The sequence below is a fragment of the Chinchilla lanigera genome, unplaced genomic scaffold (assembly GCF_000276665.1).
Source record: "Chinchilla lanigera isolate Chin_1 unplaced genomic scaffold, ChiLan1.0 scaffold00001, whole genome shotgun sequence".
Lineage (NCBI taxonomy): Eukaryota > Metazoa > Chordata > Mammalia > Rodentia > Chinchillidae > Chinchilla > Chinchilla lanigera.
In genome coordinates, this window is record NW_004955402.1 from 43,575,979 (window position 1) to 43,598,464 (window position 22,486).

Below are 22,486 nucleotides of genomic sequence, written 5' to 3' on the forward strand. Positions count from 1 at the left end.
TTTCAAAAGTTGAACTGCAGATGCATGCTCTAGCGCTGGTGCTCTCAGTCCTGGAGGCACATTATGTGTGTGTGTGTGTGTGTGTGTGTGTGTGTGTGTGTGTGTGTAATTCGCTGCTCCCTGCCTACCTGGCAGGCAACAATATCACCATGTGTTAACAGTCCCCAGGTGATTCCAAGGTTGAGAACCACTAATCTATAGATTAGCAGAGCTTGAAAGTTATATGAAACACCTGGCTGTTTCTGACACTTTGAACTATAGTTAAGTGACACTTGGGATTATGGTCATGTTATCAGAAAATAAACAAAAGTTGAAAAATAAAGACCAGTAAGCTAATGACTATGGAGTCAACATATCCTTACTTTGTCTCCCCATCAGTACTACAGACTCCCTGGGGTGACTAGGCTGGCTCCAGCTCCCTGCGTTCACAGGGGGAAACAAAAATCAAAGGGACTGAATGCGTATTAACCGTGTCTGTGGACTGTAACCTGTCAGTCATCAGAGGCCATCCTACACCCTTTCAACGCTGGCCTTTGGGGTTAAATTCCTCATCTACAGTGTTAGAGATATTGGACAATGCAAAGTTTAAAAAAATGGAAGAGGGAGAGTTAATTTTAGATCACATGTGTTTATGCTCAATAATCATTATATCTTCATAAAAATGTCTGTGATGAAATACTGGGCTTTTAATTAATCAAAAGCAGACAAAACTGCTTAGCTGTCTCTGATGTTCCAGAAGGTAGGGCTGTTTTTACCCCTAACATTCCTTACTGCTAAGTCAAATGTTCAGATATGTACTTATTCGTCTTTTAGATATTATTGGGAAGTTCTCTGCTTAGAAGGTGTCGAAGCTGGGCATATTTGCCCCTTGCAGTACTCACTGAGGTAAAGAACACACCAAATGAGGGCTAAACTGTGTGATGACAAAAGGTTAAATTTCTCAGCACCCAACCTTTTTGATAACACAATTTTGCGAGGACATACTGGACATGCAGGAGACACTCTAGTAATGAGTGCTAAAAACAGCTCAAGATAAAGGTAAATACACAAATAATCTTTTCCTCTCCTGAGCTAGTGTTATACATCTCCCCAAAAGGTTAAAACATACAGATACTCTTGTTTAAATATAAAGAGCCTTTCTGAGGCCTAAGCCGGAGGCCTTGACAATTTGATACTTTGATGTACAGCCTTAGATACAATGCAGGTATTCCTGAAAGATTAAAAACAGGATCCCCTGAAAAATGCATTTCTAAGTTGTGTACATTTACCAGCTCAGACCTTTTCCCACCTCTCCATCTCTGTATAAACACCTCAATTTTTCCCCGAGTGTGCAATTCCTCTCTAGAACTGGCTTGCTGTCCCACTTGATAGTGTATTCAGTGTCTAAATAAGCTCCTGCCTTTCCTGTTGTCCTTGTCTATTGGTAAACTCTTTTCACTACTTGTGTTGTCTACCCTGTCTATACCGCCTGGCATGGCAGTCTGCACAGGGAATCCTAAGGTTGGCAATTAATCCTAAACCTAGGAAACTTTTATGTAAAGTCACACGAAGCTCTGAGAAAGATTTTGGAGTGCAAAAGGGTCTTCAGAGCTCATGAAATTTAATACTTTTGTCCAAAGAAGAGGAAACTAAGAAAATAAAAATAAAGACTAGTAAGCTAATGAGCACAGAGCCAACATGTCCTTACTTTTTCTCCATTTTAGAAGGGAAATAGCTGGGTCAAATGGGACATCTAATCCTAGTTGTTTCAGGAATCTCCACATTGACTTCCAGAGTGGTTGCACTAGTCTACACTCCCACCAATAGTGGAGCAGTGTTCCTTTTTCCCCACAGCCCCACCAGCATTTGTTATTGGTTGATTTCTTGATAATAGCCATTCCTTCTGGTGTGAGATGGAATCTCAGTGTTGCTTGAATTTGCGTCTCTCAGATGACCAGTGATGTTGAACATTTTTTCACATATTTGTCTTTTCTACTTCTTCATCTGAGAAGTGTGTATTCATATCAGAATATGGATTGAATCGTTAAGTTGGGGGGAATCTGATTTTTTTGACTTCTTTATATATTCTAGGTATTAGTCTTTTGTCTAAGGAACAGCTGCCAAAAATTTTTTCCTGTGGGTTGTCTCTTCATTCTGTTGGTGGTTTCTTTTGCCGTGCAAAAGCTTTTTAATAAGATGAGATCCCAGTTGTTGATTTTTTGCAATATTTTCTATGTAATTGGGGTTTTGTTCATAAAGTCTTCTCCTGCACCAATGTCTTCAAGAGTTCTACCTATTCTCTTTCCCAGCAGATTTAGTGTTTCTATTTTAATATTTAGATTTTTGATTCACTTTGGTTTTAGTTTAGCATAGAGTGAAAGATATGGGTCTTTTAGTTTCTGTCCGTTTAGCATGATGTTGGCTGTTTGTCATAGATGGCTTTTATCAGATTGAGATAAAGACCCATCCTTTCTAATTTTCTGTAGCATTTTTATCATGAATGTGTGCTGAAATTTTTCAGATGCTATTTCTGCATCTATTGAAATGACCCATGTGATTTTGTCTTGGATTGTTGATGTGGTGTATTACATTTATTGATTTGCATATGTAGAACCATTCCTGAATCCATGGGATGAATCCTACTTGGTCATGATGTATCATCTTCTTCATGATCTGCTGCATTCTGTTTGCCAGTCTCTTATTGATAATATTTGCATCTATGTTCATTAGGGAGACTGGCCTGTAGTTTTCTTTTTTGGTTGCATCCTTCTCTGGTTTTTGGTATCAGTGTAATGCTTGCTTCCAGGAATAACTTTGGGAGTATTGCTTCCCTTTCAACTTCATTAAAGAGTTTGAGGTGTTAGTGGCATTAGATCTTCTCTAAATTTCTTATAGAATTCAGCACTGAATCTGTCAGGGTATGTGGCCTTTTTTGGGTAGGTTTTTAGTTACAGCCTTCAATTTCATAGGCTAATATTGGGTTATTTAGAATCTTTATATCTTCTTGGTTAAGCTTTGATAATTCATATGTGTTTAGAAATCTGTCCATTTCTTCTGTGTGTTATATCTTATTAGAATACAAATTCTTTGTTTTTGTTTTGTTTTGTTTTTCTTCTGGTACCAGGAATCAAACTCATAACTTTGCACTTGCTAGGCAGGCACTTTGCTGCTGAGCTAAATCCTCAGCCTCCAGAACACAAATTCTTGAAGTAGGTACTGATGATCTTCTGGATTTCTGCAGAATCTTGTGTAATTTCACCCTCAATTGAATGGATTTGAGTTTTTTCTTTCCTTTTTATTTTGAGAAGGTTGGCTAAGGGTTAGTTAATTTTATTTAATCTTTCAAAGAAACAACTCTTCAATTCATTGATGTTTTGTATTGTTTTCTTAGTCTTTGTTGCATTAATTTCTGCTCTGCTGTTTATAATTTACTCCCCTATATGAGCTTTTGGCTTGACTTACTCTTGTTTTACTAGAAGCTTGAGGTAGAACATTAGGTTATTTGAGCTTGTTCTATTTTACTGATGTGGGAATTTACTGCTATAAATTTCCCTCCTAGGACTACTTTCATTGCATCCCATAAGTTCTGGTATGTTGTATTGGCATTATCATTTAATTGTAGAAACTAATTTCTTCTTTAATTTCATCTGTGACCCATTGGTTTTTCAGGAGGGTGTTATTTAATTTCCATGTGTTTACGACATTTTTGTCTTTTCTTTTGCATTGATTTCCAATTTCATTATACTATGGTCTGATAATATGCATGAGATAATTTCAATTCCTTTAAATTTACTTAAGCATGTTCTATGAGTCAGTATGTGGTCTATTTTGGAGAACATCCCATGTGCAGCTGAGAAGAAAGTGTCCTATGATGTTGTAGGGTGGGACAATCTATAGTCATCTACTAAGTCTATTTGTTCAACAACTTGGTTCAGTTCTGATATTTCTTTGAGGATTTTTGTCTAGTTGATCTGTCTATCTGTGACAGTGGGGTACTGAAGTCCCCTATTACAATTGTATTATTGCTTATTTGATTTTTCATGTCTGTTAATATTTGTTTTGTGTAGTTGGGTGTACTGGTATTTAGTGCATACATATTTATGAGTACTATCTTTTCCTTTTGTACTGTTCCCTTATCAAGGATGTAGTGACCTTCTTTGTCTCTCTTAATCACTGTTGGCTTGAAATCTAGCTTGTCTGCAAATAGAATAGCTACTCCTGATTTTTCTGGGTTCCTGTTGCATGGAGTATTGTTTTCCATCCTCTGACTTTCAGTCTGTGAATTTCTTTTTCAGTTAAAAGTATTTCTTGTATTCAGCATATTGTTGGATCTTGTTTCTTGATCAGTTTTAACAGTCTGTGTCTTTTGATTTGTGAATTGAGATCATTTACATGTGCTTACAACTGATATGTATTGATTTGTCTTTCATGTTACTTTCCTGTTGTGGATTTCCTTTCTTTCCCCTCTTTAATTACCTGCCTTTCCTAGTAGGTTCATCCTGTTGGAGTTCATGGAGGTGTAGTCTTCATTATCTCTTTTTAGAATGTCCTCCAGAACATTCTGGAATGCTGATTTGATGGTCATGAATTTCTTCATGTGTTGTTTGTCATGGAGGTATCTTGTTTTTCCATCAATTTTCCATCAACTTTGAAAGATAGTTTTGTGGTGTACATCAATCTGGGTTGAAGTTTTTTTTAGGGCTTGAACTATTTCAGTCCAAGCTCTCCTTGATTTAAGGGTTTGTGTTGGGAAGTGTGCTGTAATTATGGTGGGTTTTCCTTCATAAGGAAAAGGATTTCTTCTATTGAATAGAGTTTAATATTCTGTTCTTGTATTGAATTTCTGGAATCTTGACATTGGGTAGGTTTTATTTTATGTTTTTTTTTTGATCATGGCTAATTGGAGTTCTATATGCCTGTTTTAACTGTATGTAAATTCTTTTTCCATGCTTTGGAAGTTTTCTGCCATTACTTCCATGAACAGGTTTTTTATTTTGTTTGTGGTATCTTTGCTTTTTCATTGACTCCAATCAATCTTATGTTGTTATTCTTTGCATCATCTAGTAGCTGTTGGATTGAATTTTCATGGTTCCTTGCTGTAAGAAATCTTTCTTCTCATAACCACTAACTACAAACCTGTGTTCCAGATCTGATATTCTGTCTTCACATATTTTCATTTTGCTGGATATACTTTCAAAATAATTTTTGATCTCATGAATATCTGACTGAATCTTTTTCATGGATTCCATTTCTTTCCTATGTGAGGCATTCATGGTTTCCATCATTTTCCTAAGCTCATATATTTATTTTTATCTGTATCTTCTCTAGATTCACTAATCATGCCCTTTATTATAGTCATCATCTCTGAAGTTACTAGAGAAATTATTTCTGATTTGATTGTATCTAAAGCCTCATTCATTTGCTTTATGACTTCTGCTGTTACTACTTCAGAGAGCCCAGGTGGGTGGTTTTTTAATTATTCCACTTCACTGCCCCCCTGGTTTGTCTTTGGAAGTCTGAGGTTGCCTCTTTCTTCAATGTCTTCTCTCTAATTTAATTATAGAGTTTAACTCCTGCACTGAAGTTTATAAATTGTGTATAGTAAGTATCTTTATTGCTAGTATTGAGAACTCTTAAGAAATGACTACTTTTCAGAGATGTCTTCTGGATATAGCTGGCATTGGGTTTTGAGTCATTACAAATTCCTACTTCTTCAATTTATTGGGGATAAGAAATTTCTGACTACTTGGCCTAGTCCCTGTTTCTTTGGCACTGGCCTATAGTACTGTTTCTGACCCTCAGGTAATCTCAGTCTTGGCATACAAGGAAGAACAACTGATTAGAACAATTACTTGTTCTACAGCAATAATATTTCAGTAATAAACAGCATCAAACACACCTTAGATGTTTTTCTTAGTAAAGTATAAAATCAAACACTAGTTCCATGTATATAGGTGGGGAGCTCAGTGGAGAACAATTATTAAAAATTAAGTACTGAGAAAAAATTTTTTAAGGTTGGTATTGAGGAAATGTGATATAGTAGATATTGGTGTTATATCAGGGTGTTTTTTTTTCTAACTGAAATTATGTATTTAAAGAGGAGGAAAAGGAAGAGGAGGGAAAAAAAGAGGAGACACCCCCCAGCCTAATATTTGCAGCAGCTTTGCGTTATAATAAGGTCCAGTGACATAACCAAGAGACAGTTCTTACTACAGAAAGCAGAAAGACATCTGCCATTTGTGTCACTGTAACAGGAACCAAGTGTTTCTCAACAGGGCAGAATTGAGGGGCACTACCCTGTTTTCACTCATTAGATTCTGGGCACTCTGCAGTAAGTCACTCCCCATTGGACTTCAGCCACTCTGTTACCACTTCCTGGTAACAACAATCTCGCCTATCAGTCAACCAGAAAGCTTAGCAAGTTTGGCCCCAGAGCTAAGACTTTTGACACAAAAAATTTTCCAATTTATACTTTTTAGGGCACCATTACCTGTGACAAGTTTATTAGGTTTCTTACAAAATATTGTGAAATTCAGTTTTCATCAATGTGAACTATATTTTCTTTTTAAGATGTCAATTTCTTTGAGCTTTTGGTGCACTTGAATTGTGAATCCTGAAGATGTGGGTGCAGTAATGCACACTTCCTCAAGTGTCTGAGCATAGGAGTATAAGACAGAAATATTATTAACAACTCACATGTCCCCAAAAGTCCTACAGAATATAATGTGGGGGAATGCTGTGACAAATGGCTGAGAAAAAGGGGCAACTTTATGTGTATCATTAAAAAATGTACAAAAAAGTGCAAATATATACTCTTTATAATACTACTGTCCTGATTTTCACTGAATTCTCAGCCATGGAAGCCAAACTGATCATCTTGACCTCTTATACTTGTCAGAAACTCCTTGCAAAGTTTTAAAGAAGTACAATGTGTTTCTCAGGGAATAAAGCAGGTGAGTGAGTTCCTCATGATTACTTCACATATTAATCTCTCTGCTAACTTCAAAGATGCTATGAGACCAGCACACCTTTTCTCCTCCAGTCCTGCTGGGCTCACCCTTCCAGGTGGACACATGGGAGTGCTTTCACCAGCCAGACCTTGTCATTGCACTCTGACTTGGAGACATCCCTAGGTTAGCACATGGCAGACAGGCTATATGAAGCTACTGCCCTGGGGACTGAGGAGGAATACAGTGAAGAAGCTAAGAATTACTGCAGGAGGTGGAGGCCACCTGAGACCCAGAATAAGCAAACAGCTTATAAAGTTTTACTTTAGTCTCTACAATTCTATCGGCTCTCTGGTTGCTGCTAGTTATGGTCTGTCTTGCTTCAGACCATCCCACCCTACAAGGCAGGGGCTTCTTGTGGAAGGGGACAAGTCCTATTATTTGTACACTCCAGCATGGACTCCTGCCTGATACCCAGGAGCACGGATTTGTTGTTGCTGTTTCTAAGGATTATGCTCTGAGTTGGGCTGCTCCACTCTCCCTTTATACATTATAGAGATTTCTTCTGCACATAAAGGTAAAGAAAAGATACAATGGATGTACTTGCCTAGTTGGACATACCATAGCCCATCATGCACAGGTAGCTAGAAATTCAATTCCAAAATGAAAAATCATTTTTTTTTTTTGTAATTTTCAAGACAGGAGCTTGCTATGCAGTTCAGGCTGGACTTGAGCTCATTTTGTAGCCCAGGCTGGTCTCAAACTCACAATGATCCTCCTGCCTCAGCCTCCCGAGTGCTGGGATTACAGGTGTGTGCCACCACGCCCAGCTGTTGTGACTAATTTTCAAGTAGGATCACAAGTTAATAGATCAGTGGCTAAAAAGCTGCACCCAATTCTTCAATGAGATTCTTTCTTCAGTAAAGGACACAATCTAAGGTAAGTTACATACCTTTGCTTGTCTCTCATCTTCTCTACCTGAAGGACAACCTGCTGTCACCTTAATTTTGAATTAAAAACCCCACAGTTTGCAAATATTATTTTTTTTCTCAGTCAATCCTTTTGCTCCGGAGACCACTGACCCTTGCTTTAGGATCACTCTGGGTGGACGGGCTTTACATGCTTCAAAGTTCCCATGTGTCCCCAAGCCCAGCCCACAGGCTCATCCACATGATCCCCAACTGCCCAGTCCTGAGTTGGCTCCAAATAGCTATTGTGCATTTACTTCTAATGCAAGGCAGCTTCCTCATGACTCAACCTAGTTGCTCATTTGAGAGTTTTCCATTATGAGGCATCTGGTCCCCAGCTGTGGGCTGCCTTCCACCCCTTCTGAAGCTGGGGCACCATCTCAAGAGTGTCCACACGATTCTGACTTGTGCATCTCCCTGCATTTTTGGTTCATGTGATCTGCCCTAAGAAATTGCTCCCTCCCAGAGATGGCCTCGCCCAGCAATCCTCTCTTGACCATATCCCAGACACTTCCCCTCTGAGGGAAGTTAGACACCAGGTGAGCCCTGAGCCTGGGAGATGACAGGAGCTTCCTGGTCTTCAGTGGGGGTGCAGGGGCCCATGTCATATGGGACTTGGCCTCAGGCCTCTAAGTGGCCAAGGGCTTTCTCTCCAGGGAACTTACCTGCCAACCATGATCAGTGGAGACTATTTTACTTCAAAGTTCATCTGGTTGGAAAGCACTTCATATCATTCCATATGGGCCAAAATCCTAAATTTTGAGACCAGGCAGGAACTTTTGTCTTGGTAGAGAGATCTGACTTGGTTCTCAGGTGAATGAAGTGATTGTTTGCCTACCAAGACACTTGGGGAATTTTTGACATCAGTTTTGGGGCTCTGTTTTTCCCCCTCTTTCTTTTTTAAATCCAAACTAAAAAAAAAAAAAAAAAAAAAAAAAAAAACAATACAAAACAAACAAAAATAAACCTAAAAGGTTCTGGGAACATTGGGAACACTGTGAGCTTGAGACCAGCCTGGGCTACAAAATGAGCTCAAGGCCAGCCTGAACTGCATAGTGAGACCATATAAAAAAAAAAAAAAAAAAAATGCCGAGCATGGTGGTACATGCCTGTAATCCCAGCACTTGGGAAGGAGGCTGAGGCAGGAGGATTGCCATGAATTTGAAACCAGCCTGCACTACACAGTGAGTTCAAATTCAACCTGAACTATATAATGAGATCTTGTCTAAAAAAAAAAAAAAAATTTAACCACCACTGAAACTGATCAGATGCCTAAGCAGCCAGACATCTCAGTTGAAGCTAGCTGACAGGATGTAAATCAGCTTCTCAACTCTGTACTGAAGGGCCAGTGTTAGAACGTTTTTTGACTGATTGTGGATTAATACTTTCCCAAAATATAAAATGAACTGCTTAAAAAACTCAGACATAAAACATAAGCATAAATTTTTGGATTTAAATAAAAGTACTCTGTCAAATTGGTATAAGAATTTCTATTCTCAATTTCTGCTTTTATCCAGTCATGAATCAGCTGAATAGTGCACGGACAGGCACAGAACACGCTCTGTAGTTTCAGTAGTGCTGATGAAGAGAGGTGCCTCACATGGAAATGTTTCATATTTATAGTTCAGCCCATTTTCTTTGACAGTACACAGTGCTTCTGGCCTCTTCTCTGCTCATCCTAGTTTGCTATTAATAATAACCAACATCTACTAATTTTGCCATGAACACACTGCCTTCTTCCATCTCACACCAGCTCACAACCACGGAAGTGAATGGGCCTCACTTCTATGCACTTATTTTGCATTTATGTCCTCTCACTGCAGGTTCTCCCTACCACAAGTATCACCCTTCCTGCCCAGTCTGTCCTGAGGAAACTCATTGAGCTCCTAAGTGCCTATAGATAACATGCATGTTACATATAATGCATACTATATAACATAGTATGTATAACATACTTAACACTAAAATAGAATATATAATTACTCTATATAATAGACTAGTATACATAATTATATTTTATACATAATGATATATAGGTACTTAAAAACATGTATTACACAAAATATATTGCATGTATCTAACATAAAGCAATACATTACAATTATAGATAAAATTATGTAATTATATCTGCATAATATATACACCTCTGAACTGAACATAAACAATATGTAATGTAAAATGTCTACAGTTGGGGGTGGTTATGCTTGCCCCACTCACCAGTGTCGTTGGGGTATTTGTCGCCCCTGGTGCACGTCCTCCCATCCTCGGTGAGGACGTAGCCCTCCCGGCACTCACAGCGGTAGCTGCCCACAGTGTTGATGCAGATGTGTGCACACACAGTCTGGTTGCTGGTGGCGCACTCATCAATATCTGGATTGAACCCAATGCAGAGAACGCTCAGTTTCACAGAAGTCACTTCAAATCCAATAGTTGACATTAGGCTTGGCCCCTCTGCTAATATCTGCAAAGGACACTGTCAGACCTTGACCAGAGAAGCCTGGAATAAAGTCAGGTGCGGGAAACGTGAATGATCATGATATCAGCATCATGGCCACGGGACTGTCATTAAAGACGTGGTGGGCGGTGTCCCTGTGGCTTGCTGCAGCCTTTGCTAGCCTTCAGAGAGCTCACCTGGAAAGCAGTGATGCATCCTGCCCTAAGTATTTCCCAAGGTTCCTCTGAGGAGAGAATGAAGCCATCAGTTGATGGCAAGACAATTTGAGAAGCTGACCTTAAATTGGTGACTTTTTCCAGGTAGCCTAGTGTGCTGAGGTTTAACCCTTATGGCTGTAGGTTCCAAACACCATGATGGTGACCCAAAGGTCACTTAGGAATGGCTCCTTCCTAGTGAAGAGATATAATAGTACTTGGGAAAAGCTGCTTCTAATAAAAGAAAAATTGTCATGAGAGACATAAGGGAGAAAGGTTTCCCCAGGAAACCTTTGACCCAGACAGACCCCTTATGGGCTGTGGAAATGAGCCATGAGATCATCAAACAAGTAGCCAGTGAAAGTCTGTGTTAACTGTGCACATCACAGACTTGGTCTCCTGCTGCATGGGATGAAAACAAAAGCAAGGACTGAGCTCATTTCCTGCTCACTGGCTGGAGATGCCAAGTTGCAGTGACTAGGAACTAGGACACACAGCCCCAGACTGCGTACATGTGGTGGGGAGAGAGAGCCCAACCCTGACCTTTCTGATGCCAATGCCTTCCCAGCCACTCCCTGTACAGCCTGCCAAGGACCCAGCTCTGGCAGGCCCTGGGTATGCTGAGGAGAGTGAGGTCACTTGGGTGCTCCCCTCGCAGTCCATACTACACCACCAGAGCCTGGAGGTCGCCTGGCTTGATCCTTCTCTGCACTCCCTCAGGTTGTCTGTCTTCAGGTGTCCCTGACCTAAACTGTACTGTGCACCTGACTGAGAGAAGACATTTTTCTTAACAGAATGCAAATTCCGTTTCTCCTCAAACCTCAAATGACAAGAATACAGCCTGGAAGCTACCATAAACTCAACTAAGAGCCCCTGTGCCTCTAACTGAGCTTATCCTCTCCGCAGGAAGAGCTAGGGATCCTGTTTCCATCATTTGATGGTCTCACTTCCACTCCTTGCCAGTGTGAGGTGCCATTCCCAGATGCGGCTGGGGGGGATTAGGGGACTTAGGATGAGACCTTCTGTTAAATGACCTTCCCTGAGCCCAGACTGGGGCAGAGAAGGAAGTCTGCTCATTGCCACTAGCTTCTCACATGGTTCCACCTCGGTTCATTATCCAGAGCTCATCTGAGCATGTAAACTGTTAGACATTGGTAAAAATGCACATTCCCAGGCCCACCTTCAGAGCTAGTGAGGTTTGGAAGGAGGTTAGCTTTTTTATTAAAGCAAGGGCTCAACTTGCTTCTGATAAAGATTAGCCAAGGCGCAGCCACACTCTGAAACATGATTGCTGGAGACAATGAGCCCTAAACCTGCCTGAGAAACTCAACAAGTGCACAGTGGGGAAGTCCAGGCAATGAGGGCAAAGGGGACAAGCTGGTGGCCACTGACAGTGGCTGGGCTGTTTGCTCAGCTGCAGCCCACGTGGCTGGCTTCAGCTCCTTCTGAATTGCTTCCAACCTGCCTGCCACACAGGGACACTTCCGTTTTCCCAGTCATCTTCTGAGAATGCTTAGTCTCCTTTCGTTCTGTGTTTTAGGATGTCTGACCATTCTATTCTGTTTTATACTATTCTGGTTTACATTTGGCAGTATGCCTCTTTTCCAGCTGCTGTATCTCACTTCCAATCAGGTTTTTAAAGCATTCCTTGGATACAGTTTGATAACTATGGATGGAAGGCAGTGAGTGATCTGTATGTAAGATAAGGTCAAATACGATTCCATGTAATAAATGTGAGGATGTGAAGGGAGGAATCAAAGAGGAGAATCCTTCCACCGAGTTACTCCTGCCCATGGAGAAGGTCCAAGAAAGAACAGAACTATCTGTACAAAGTTTATCCTTGAGAGCTGGAAAATAACATGCATTGCCAACACACCCAGGCAGTATGGCTTCTCTCGCTTCCGGTGTCTTTCCCGGTCATATCGGTATCCTGCGTAACAAGTGCACAGTACTCGGCCAAAGTTATCTGTGCACTGCTGTTCACAGGGAGCCTCGGCACAGACATCATAATCTGAAAAAGAAAAGTGTGAACTCACATCAACCAGAGGAGAAGTCAATTAACTCAGCCCTGGCCTGGAACAGACTTTCTGAGCTGTCCCCTGCTCAAGGTCAAGTATGAAGTGTGAACAGCTCCATTCAGAAGAGCATTAACTCTTTCAAGCCCGGGGGGCAGCTTCTTCAATAACTGTAATGGTAACTTGATGTACAGTGTTTGGGTGGTTAAAAGCAAACACCACTAGTGCTTTTGCTCCTTGGGTCACCTCATCATCCTGTCCCTTGGCCTTTGTCACTGTCCAGAGAACAAAAATGCTTTCCCCAGTATTCTCTGGGGCTGCCCTGTCTTTTTCAACATATGACATAGAACTCCTTCCAGCAAGAGAAAGGTCATCTCTGATGATAAGCTCTGGTGCAAGAATGTGAAAGCAAGGGCTAAAAGTCAGGAAGGCTCAGAGAAGCATGAGGGAAGCTTTGAAATAGACTCTGAGAGCCAGCAGAGAGATGGCACTCCGGTGAGTGGTATTGAAAATGTGCATGGGTGTGTGTTGGGGGGGTGTTGATCCGTAACACCGAGGAGGTGCTGAGTAAGTTAACATGGCTGGAGATCTCATGCTAGTCCAAGTCCGTGCAAATTTGGGTGGATGCTCTATTACTTGTGAAGAATTAGGGCATCTGCTCTTCTCAGTTTCTATGAGAAATATTTAACAAGCCTCTGAAGACACTTTGGCTCTAAGTCAATAGCTCAGGCTGAACATTTGCTCCTAGACCAGACCCAGCGTCCCATTAATCACTGCATTATCTCCCCAGGTGCTGACAGATGAACTCCCCTTGGACACAGAGGAAGCCTGGCTCTGCTGTGCAGCACATGAAGGTAAACAGGTGGCCTGTCAGGCCCTGAGGCAGGCGAGGCCACTATGACAGTGTTATGCCATTCTCACCATGACCTAGAAAGCTGCCTTTGCTAAATAGGCCTTCACGCAAGCATGATTCCAGGCTTGCTTTGCCTCGATGGGTTCTGATCAACCCTACAGAGTATCCTGGTTAAATATGTCACCCTTCACTAAGAATCAGCTCTAGGCAACCCAATTCTATGCTCAAGAGCAAGGGCTCAGCACGGCCAACAAGGAGCTACCTTGTTCTGCTGTCACCATCACGGAGCAGCAGCCAGGGCCGGGAGGGAAAAGGCAGAGAGGCTAAGGAACTATGTTGACTGTGGTCCCCAGCAAGCCTTGCTTCAAAAAGCTGCCGTTCCCAGTCTGCCCCGCCATCCCTGCTTCCCTGGGCCTCCTCTTCTAACTCTCCTAGCTGACTGCTTTCACTTCCACCCCCACATCTCTAAGTAGTCAGCTTGCATTGCTTTTCTGTTATTTTAAGCACTCCCTGTTGGTTTCTCGCTAAGCGTTCTAACTTGTTCTTTGTTTCCCATCCGCACTCGTCTAAGCACTCTACACTTTCTATTCCCTCCATCTGGCCAATAGTTTTACTAAAATTTTGGTTCATTAAATCTTTAGTGTTTGTATTATAATGACAACATAAAAGCTCTTCTTTACTGAGTGTGATGTGAAAGTACAGTCTTACTACTTAGCCTTTCTTAGAGACCTTTTTGGCATTATCTTGTATATTTTCTGGGTGCCAGTTACTGAATTTTGTCTATTCGCTTCCAACTTGCCTGGCTTACTTCCCTGAGTTACTTTATGACACGAGACTTTGGCAGCCACATTTCTTCTTGCCATCTGCCAGCCTACTAGGTGCTCATAATAAGGGGTATAGCGCTTTCCTGTAATGGATGATGTCCCTTGGTTGTCACTGTAGTCTCGTCATGGAATATTAAACACAGTTCAATAGAAGTTCTTTCTATATAGCTTTACTGTAAGTAATCTGGCTAGTATGTGCCAATGTCAGTTTAAAACCTTTTTCCTAGGTTGTCTATTGTGTCCAGAGACACATGCCAATCCTTGCCTCAGAAAGTAAGTCATGCTGGACCTCAAAGGAAGGGAGAAGGCTGAGTGTTTGGACATTCAGTGTTTACTGAATGCTTCCACTATCGACGTCAGGTCCTTACTTTCATCCCTGAGTGTCCTCCCTCACTCCCAAGAACCTCTGCTTCGCCCCTCAGCAGACTGTATCTGCTGCCTGGTTGTGGATGGGGCAATATTCTGGCTATGCTGTCTACAGGACAGGATCTGAGAGCACAACTTCTTCCTAGATTTTTAGTCAATTCTATTTTGACACCATTTTCATCCCCATTTCTGTTTTTCTTGGCGTTTTGATTTGGTACGAACTCAGCAGCTTCTTAATTCTCACTTGCACTGGCCAAGGGCTTACGCTTCCCATTCTGCTAAGGATTTACCACCTCCCTATCTGCTTTCCAGCTCCCAAGGCTTTGTTGCTATTATTTCCTTCCTTCCTTTCTGACTTTGTGGTATTATGTCTTTTGAAATTTTTTTTTCCATTTTGTGGAGTTTCTGGAAGAAGTAAAGCTCATTTATTCAGCCCTCTATTTTTAATCCTGTTTTTCTTATTGGTACCGGGAATTGAACTCATGACCTTGTGCTTGCCAGGCAGGCGCTGTGCCACTGAGCTATATCCCTGACCCCTTTAATCCTGTTTTTCTAAGGCGCTATCAGCTTTCTGACCATGTAGCTTTTACCTTTGAAATGTATCCATTTTCTGTGCTTTGTGTCCTATTTCTTTTGGCATCTTTCTAACTCAGATCTTCAGACTCTCCCAGCTACACAGAATCCTCACCCCTTTACGCACATTCCGCATAACACTTTCTGGCTATCCTTCCTAATGCATAGTGCTGTGTATGTCACCCCCCAGCTCCAAACACTCTAAACTCAATGTAGGTCGAACATCCCTAATCGGAAAATATGAAATCTGAAACTCTGAGCATTTCAGATTTTCAGATTAGAGATGCTTACCTAGTAAACTCTACACAAATTTTCCCAAATCCCCAAACTGTAAAACATGTCTGGTCCCAAGCACTTTATATAAGGGCTACTGAACCTGTACTAAATAACACTAAACCTCATTGGTCCTCTCTTGTATTTGAGGTCTGCATCATATTCCTTGAGATTGTTTTCTATTCTCGAGCTCATTTGACTCCAGAAACCCAACCATTCTTCTTCACCCTTGATCAAAACCCTCTTTTCTTATCTCTATGATTTTGTCTGTTGTTTTCACCTCTATCGTCCGATCAATTGCTTGTGATTTTCACCAGTATTGTCCAATCAATACTTCTGCGCTCTCACACTTTATGATTACTGGTATCCTACCCATTATTTCAAGTGCCACTGTAAATGTCCCCAACTCCCACCAGAAGCCTTCCTTGGTCCCCACAGTAAAGGCTACTTTGTCCTCTCCACATTCACAGGACTTCATCCCCCCTTTTACCGATGTGTGCTGCCACACTCAGGGAATGCTTGCCCTCCCAATTTGCTGCTGTCTCTGTAATACCAGGTTCTTTAAGCCTCTGTTTCCTTCCTTCTAAAATACTGACAACAGTAATACCTACTTTATGGTGTTTTTACAAAGATGAAATTGTGCTGGACACAATTTCAAATTGAAAGTTTCTGAACTTAAAATTTTGAGATGGGGTCTTGCTGAATCACACACTTTTCTGTTTTTAAGGTTATTTAGTTCTTAAGATTATTTAGCTACCTGGCAAGGATTACATCCCCTGGAGTAACCTGCACCATACCCTCCTAACAGCTTATGTTCAATTCATTACTATTGGGCAAGAAAAAATCAGATCATCCTGTAACCTGGCAATTAAGATATCATTTATAGCAGGGGTTGGAAAACTTCTTTGGGAAAGGAGGTAAATCATATCTTGGCTTTGTGGGCCTCTGTTGCAACTATTAAACTCCACTGTTTTCATCCAAAGAAGCCAGACAGCACTTCAGTGAGTAAGCATGGCTGCACTGCAATAACGCTTCATTTCTAGAATCACATGGTAGGCCAGATATGACCCCCAGGCTACCCATGACTTAGAGTAACAAATATGATGAAGCAACACTTTTAAAAACTGCCCTTCTCAATTACCAGTTAGTATCTATCTGTTTAGAAACTATAGTTTCTTTTTGTTATGTATGACTATAACTTTATGTATGACTATAATTTTATGACTGGGCCTCAGGACCCACACATTTGTTTTTTTGTTTTTTTGTTTTTTTTGGTTTTTCTCCGGTACCGGGAACCGAACTCACGACCTTGCGCTTGCCAGGCAGGCGCTTTTGCCGCTGAGCTAAATCCCCAGCCCCTTGGAGCCACACATTTGGTCTGGGGCAAGGTTCACCAGGAAGATGTACATGCTGTCATATCAGTGTCCAATATATGGCATAGTTTTTCCCATAATCCATAACCAGGATTCATCCAGGAATCACAGGATAAAAATGGGAGTGGCACCACTCAATTATCCTTACTGATCCACTAGCAGAATGTTTGCTTTTGGTTCTTGTGACTTTATGCGCAGTTGGAAAAGGAGGAACACGTCTACTAGGAGAGTGATTAATGATTCACTCAACAACTATCTGGCCACTAGGCCCCTCATGCCTCTGCATCACCCTGGAAAAAGGCAGTCACTGTGGTGGGGTGAGTGTATCTAATTAACAAGGGGAAAATACTGTTATTCTGTAATAGTGGTAAGGACAAGTGTGTGTGGAATACAAGGAACACTGTACTTTGTGTTACTGTGTCCTGAAACTAAAGTCAGTAGAAAACTACCATAAAATCCCCATTCAGGCAGAGCTAATGGCTCAGATGCTTTGGGAAAGAAGGCTGTTATCTCACCAGGAAAAGACCTATGACCAGGTGAGGTACTTACTGAGGGCAAAGGGAATAGGAATGGACAGTGGAAGAAGGTAGTTACAGCAGCAATGACCATATGACCAGTTACAAAAAAAGGGACTGTCACTGGTCTGAGTATTATTTTATGAATATGTTTGTATGGGTGCAAATACCCTTGTTTTCCCTTACATCATAAGATGTATCAACTTTATGTAAATATGGTCAATTTTAGCACAGTATTTAAGTTATAACATATCAAGGACAAAAAACAAACATCATGTTGCATCTTCTTCTAGGGAAAGGGTTGGTGCATTTTTATATAGGGTATGTCTATCATGCTAGGTGGAAGTATGACCTTGCTACTGTCTTTACTTAAGACCAAGTAAGGCTCAAGATACGTACAGATACCAAATTGACAAAGGATAGATTTGTGATGGTTAATTTTATGTATCAACCTGGCTAGGTCAAAGTTCCCAGATATTTGGCCAAACGTTAGTCTAGATGTTTCTGTGTAGGACTGATAGATTGATTGATTGTGGTACTGGGAATTGAGCCCAGTGTTTCATATTGAGGTATATCCCAGTTCCTTTTTAAAATTTTGAGACAGGGTCTTGCTAAGTCACTAAATTGCCCAGGCCTGGCTTGAGCTTGAGATTATTCTGTCTTAGTATCCCAGAATGCGAGGATTATAGGCATGTACCAGCAAGCCCAGCTGTGTAGGTATTTTTCAAATGAAATTAACATTTAAGTCAGTAGATATTTGGTAAAGCAGATTGTTCACCCTAAATGAGGCTACATCCCATCAGTTGAAGGCTTATAAGAAAAAAGACTGACCTCCTTTGATGAAGGGGGAATTTTGTCAGGAGATTGTCTTTAGACTTGAACAGCTACATTTACTATTCTGTGTCTCCAGATACCAGCTTAGTTTGAAGACCTTAGATTTGAACCTCTACAATCCCATAAACCAATCTCCTACAATAAATCTAAAACTCTGTGTGATGTGTGTGTTTCTCTACACACATATATGCTATTGGTCTTGTTTCTTAAGAACCCTAAAATACAATCTTTTCTGAAATCTTGCATTTGTGCTTTGCATTCCTGGTGACAAAAACCTTTATGACTAAATATAGTTTTAATATTAGGAACAAATAAACACTGATTTTATTCCCATAGGTAAAAGCAAATCATCTTTAGAAAGTATTCTTTTGAAAAGCACCAGAGAAAAGAGTTAGTTATGCAAAGCAATATCTTACATTTAAGTATATTTTTCCTGGAAATATTCAGTTCTTGGTTACATTAATCATAGGTGCTGTGGTCTCACTGTAAGGTGAGAGAGGATAGTTTTAGGTTTGGAGGTTTGAAATCACAGTATGCTGCACTGACAGACACTCTGAATATGTGATTTCTATATAATGTGGTTTTAATTAGGTAGGGCATGGTCTTTGGTTAGGATCTTAAACTGATTGGCTTAAACTTTCTCCTCAATCTCTGAAAAACTGTAATAAAAAGGACAGAGTTGGTGACTGACAAGAGCTGGCCTATAAAAGAATGCAATCTTTTGTGACTTCTGTGGCTGTAGCCACCAGGCTCTAACCAACAGAATTGGCTGGCGGAGAGATACTCATCTTAGAGACACCCAGGGCTATATTAACCACGATCAGTGGGATGATTTCCTAACCAGCCCTCCCATGACAGTATTCTCAAATGTCACAGCTGTGGTTTAATCAAATTTTGCATCCTTCAACAGACGAAAGCAATGAACAGGATAGATCCATTCATTTCTAAATGCTACAGAAGGTGTGCAGCATGAAATGATGTAAAAGAATTATCTTGGCTGAGCCACCGTACTCTGGAGAGACTTGGCTTCCTACACAACAATGAAGAAATTTCTATTTCACACACTCCACACCCATTGCCACCCAGCCTGAACCAACTTATCCCAGGCTCTTCAAACAGCCCCAGTTCTATCTGTGTCCTGCTCTACCTGGCATCCTAGGCAGCACTCTGCTTCTCCTATGTCCTAGGGAGACTGTCCTGGTAACTGGATTTAAGTCTCCCTTCCTTCTTGAGGATGACTCTGACCACTGTTCTTCTATGGCACAGATTATAGTTGTTAAAAACAAAAGCAGTCACAGTAGCCACCATATATCAAGCACTTAGTAGGAACTAGTCTGTTTCAAGTATTTGCATATTAAAATGTTGTTATAATACACATGACTTGAACAACAATACCTGCCTGTAAAAACTAAGGGTTAGAAACTAACTTGCCCATGGGCACACTGGGTATCATGTGTGTCATGGCTTGTATCTAGATGTCCCCCAATGCCTTGTTCAGTCACAGGTGGGGAGTTTCGAAGGTGGCTGGATTAGGGTGTGTGATGCTGGGATTAAGGGTACTGGATGTGGCTGGCACCACTCAAAAGGCAGGTAACCTGGATGGACTATAAAGGGAAAGAAAAAAGCTGCTTCTGCTGCTGCTGTTGCTGCTGCTTCTGTTTGCTACCTTCTGCTTAACCATGAGCTGTTTCTCCTATGTGATGACCCTGTGCCATGCCACCTTGCCTTGGAGCCAGCTGATCATGGAGTAAAACCTCTAAAAACTGTGAGCTAAATAAACCTTTCTTCTTTTAACTTGTGGATTTAGGCATTTTGTCTCAGCAATGAGAAAAGTAATTAAGACAACGTGGAAACATTGTTAGACCCAAATCTATCTGATTCCATATGAGACACCTCACTCAAGAATGCACCTGGGGGACTGGTCCATGCCTTATATCTCTGTCTTCATATGCGGGCTGAGCCCTTAGTGTTGGCTGATGGTCATGTAAAAGGCTTCAGTTTAGCACACGGAAAACAGGTAGAGAGGTCAGGGGGAAGGCCGAGTTATAGTTGTTGTACAAAATGCTAGTTAGGGAATTACTGCCTATTAAATATAAAATCTGAAATATAAGAATGACTCAATGTGTGTGAATATAGTATGTAATGATTTAGACAGAATATATAACATATAACCAAATAAGCATACAAAAAGTTAAAGCCAAAATAGAGAATTATACACAAACACAATAAAACATAAACAATGCACATACATTCTAGGTGCATCTGAACTGCATAGACTTCTAGTGACCAACTGTAAATGTAGCAGGGTGAGATCATCTTCTGTATTACATACCCTCTGGGATGCATTGTCCAAGAACAAACTTATACCCTTTGCAGCACTTTTTCCTAAAACACAAACAAAAAGGCATTTTAAATGCAAGGCTAGATTAAATATAAAAGTATCTTCAGTGATTGTTTTGGAATGAAGTAACTCATTCATAGGAAAATCTGAGGCACTAATAGGGTGGAATATTTTAAAGGCATTCTGAGATTACAAGGAAAAAATACTATCAAAACCATAAGACCACATCTTCCCATACCAGGATTTGTTACATAATATATAAAAATTAGTCCTTAGAATCTTACAAAGTAAATTTTGGATCTTTCTCACTGGAATAAACATTTCCTCTGTCTCTCCATGTCTCCTACTTCTATTACCTTCCCCTCCCTTCTCTTGCAGATGAATTCACATAAGCTTCCCTTTACCACTTCCAGTAGCACGCATCAAAGGCAGAGAATGAATGTGGATTCAGTGAATCTGCAGCTCTAGAGAACATACTTCTAGACATTTTGAGTTGACTATAATAGCCATACTGCCGCTATAACAACCTTTAATAAAAGAAATTAGATTCCTATCACAATACCATTGTTATTTGTGTTTGGATACCTTTCCTAAGTGGATAAGCTAAATACAGTCAGCCGCCAGCTGGGGACTACACAATACCTGCAGCTTCAGGCTGCCGTGTGGACATGCCATTGTACGGTGTAGTGCTGAAAGGTCCACAGACTCTTGATCTGGGAAATTAAGCACCATCTGAGCCCTAAAGTAAGCCCCTACCTTCTTCAAATGACCACAACCACTGGATACAGTGACACACGCCCGTAATCTCAGCTACTCTAGAAGCTGAAGCAGGACGATCACAAGTCTGAGACCAGTTTGGGCAATTTAGAGAGATCTTGTCTCAAAATAAAATAAAAAGGGTTGGGGTTCCATCTCCCTAGTGTATAAACCACCACCAACACAAACAACTGGAACTCTCAACCAGGTTGAATAAGGCCTTCCGTCTAAAAAAGGTATTTCATATGCTTGACTTATTTTTCTTATCACATTTAAAATAAAATGTGTAGAAAATAATGTATGATTATTTTCTACTTTTGCAAATTTGGATCATCTAACTATATTATTGGCCAAATGAATTTGTGTGAGTTGTCTGCTCAGTGGATTATCATTTATAGGAGAAATTTAAGCAATCTCTTCCTAAAATATAAAAAATTATAAAAGTTATTAAATTCTTAATTTATAAATGTTATATAAAATGTACTAAATTGTCATACATTTCATAAAAGTCACATTTGTAAGAGAACTCTGAAGTCAAGATAGAGTAATGCTATTTTGTTTTTCTTCTAGCAACAGTTCTCACTCACATGCAGCCCAGCTGTGGAAGATATCTTACTTCAAAGACACTGAAGTGGATTTTCATTATAAAAATAGTGGCATCTGGGATGCTCCCAAAAGAGCCCTCCATTTCCTGTCTAAACTGATTCTCCCAATATAGATTAATGTATTAATCCATTGACATTATTGATATAAATGACATGTGGCAGTGTGCAGAGTTTTCCTCTTAGAAATCACTTTCCAGTGTCTTTGACTAGAATATAACCTCATGTGCTAATGGAAGCCTGTGAGGGTATAAATTTATGATGATGATGATGATGATGATGATGATTTGGAACAGAAGCAGAGGACCTACCTTTACATCCCATGGAACTTAAACTTGGCCTAGTTTTCCAAGGTTTAAAAATGTCCAAGCTAACTAAAGGAAAAGTGGCTTTACAGAGTACTCATTAAAATTTTATGGTTATTCCCTACTTCATTACTTGAGGCTGTACTACAGAAAACTATACAACAAAGAGCAGTGCACTAGATAATCTGAAACCCAAATAGACTCATGAGAAAGTTGGACAGAGGGAAAAAACATATGTTTTTGATACTCAAGTCTAACACCACATTTAAACATGTGGTTCTGTTTGTCTGTTTCTATTTAAATTCTGCTGCTA

The 22,486-nt window shown here is 40.4% G+C and overlaps 1 protein-coding gene across 2 annotated transcripts in view; it reads right to left on the bottom strand.

The window, feature by feature from the left end:
• Positions 1–22,486, bottom strand: part of Ccbe1 (collagen and calcium binding EGF domains 1) — a 267,922-nt gene that overhangs the window by 24,169 nt on the left and 221,267 nt on the right. The window contains exons 3-5 of one of the 2 annotated variants that reach the window (XM_005373004.2): positions 20,502–20,554; positions 12,420–12,554; positions 10,112–10,264 (exon numbers count right to left, since the gene is read on the bottom strand). In XM_005373004.2, coding sequence (XP_005373061.1) covers positions 10,112–10,264; positions 12,420–12,554; positions 20,502–20,554 — 341 coding nt within the window. The remainder of the gene's footprint in view (positions 1–10,111; positions 10,265–12,419; positions 12,555–20,501; positions 20,555–22,486) is intronic. The other variant, XM_013511096.1, reaches the window with a different exon arrangement.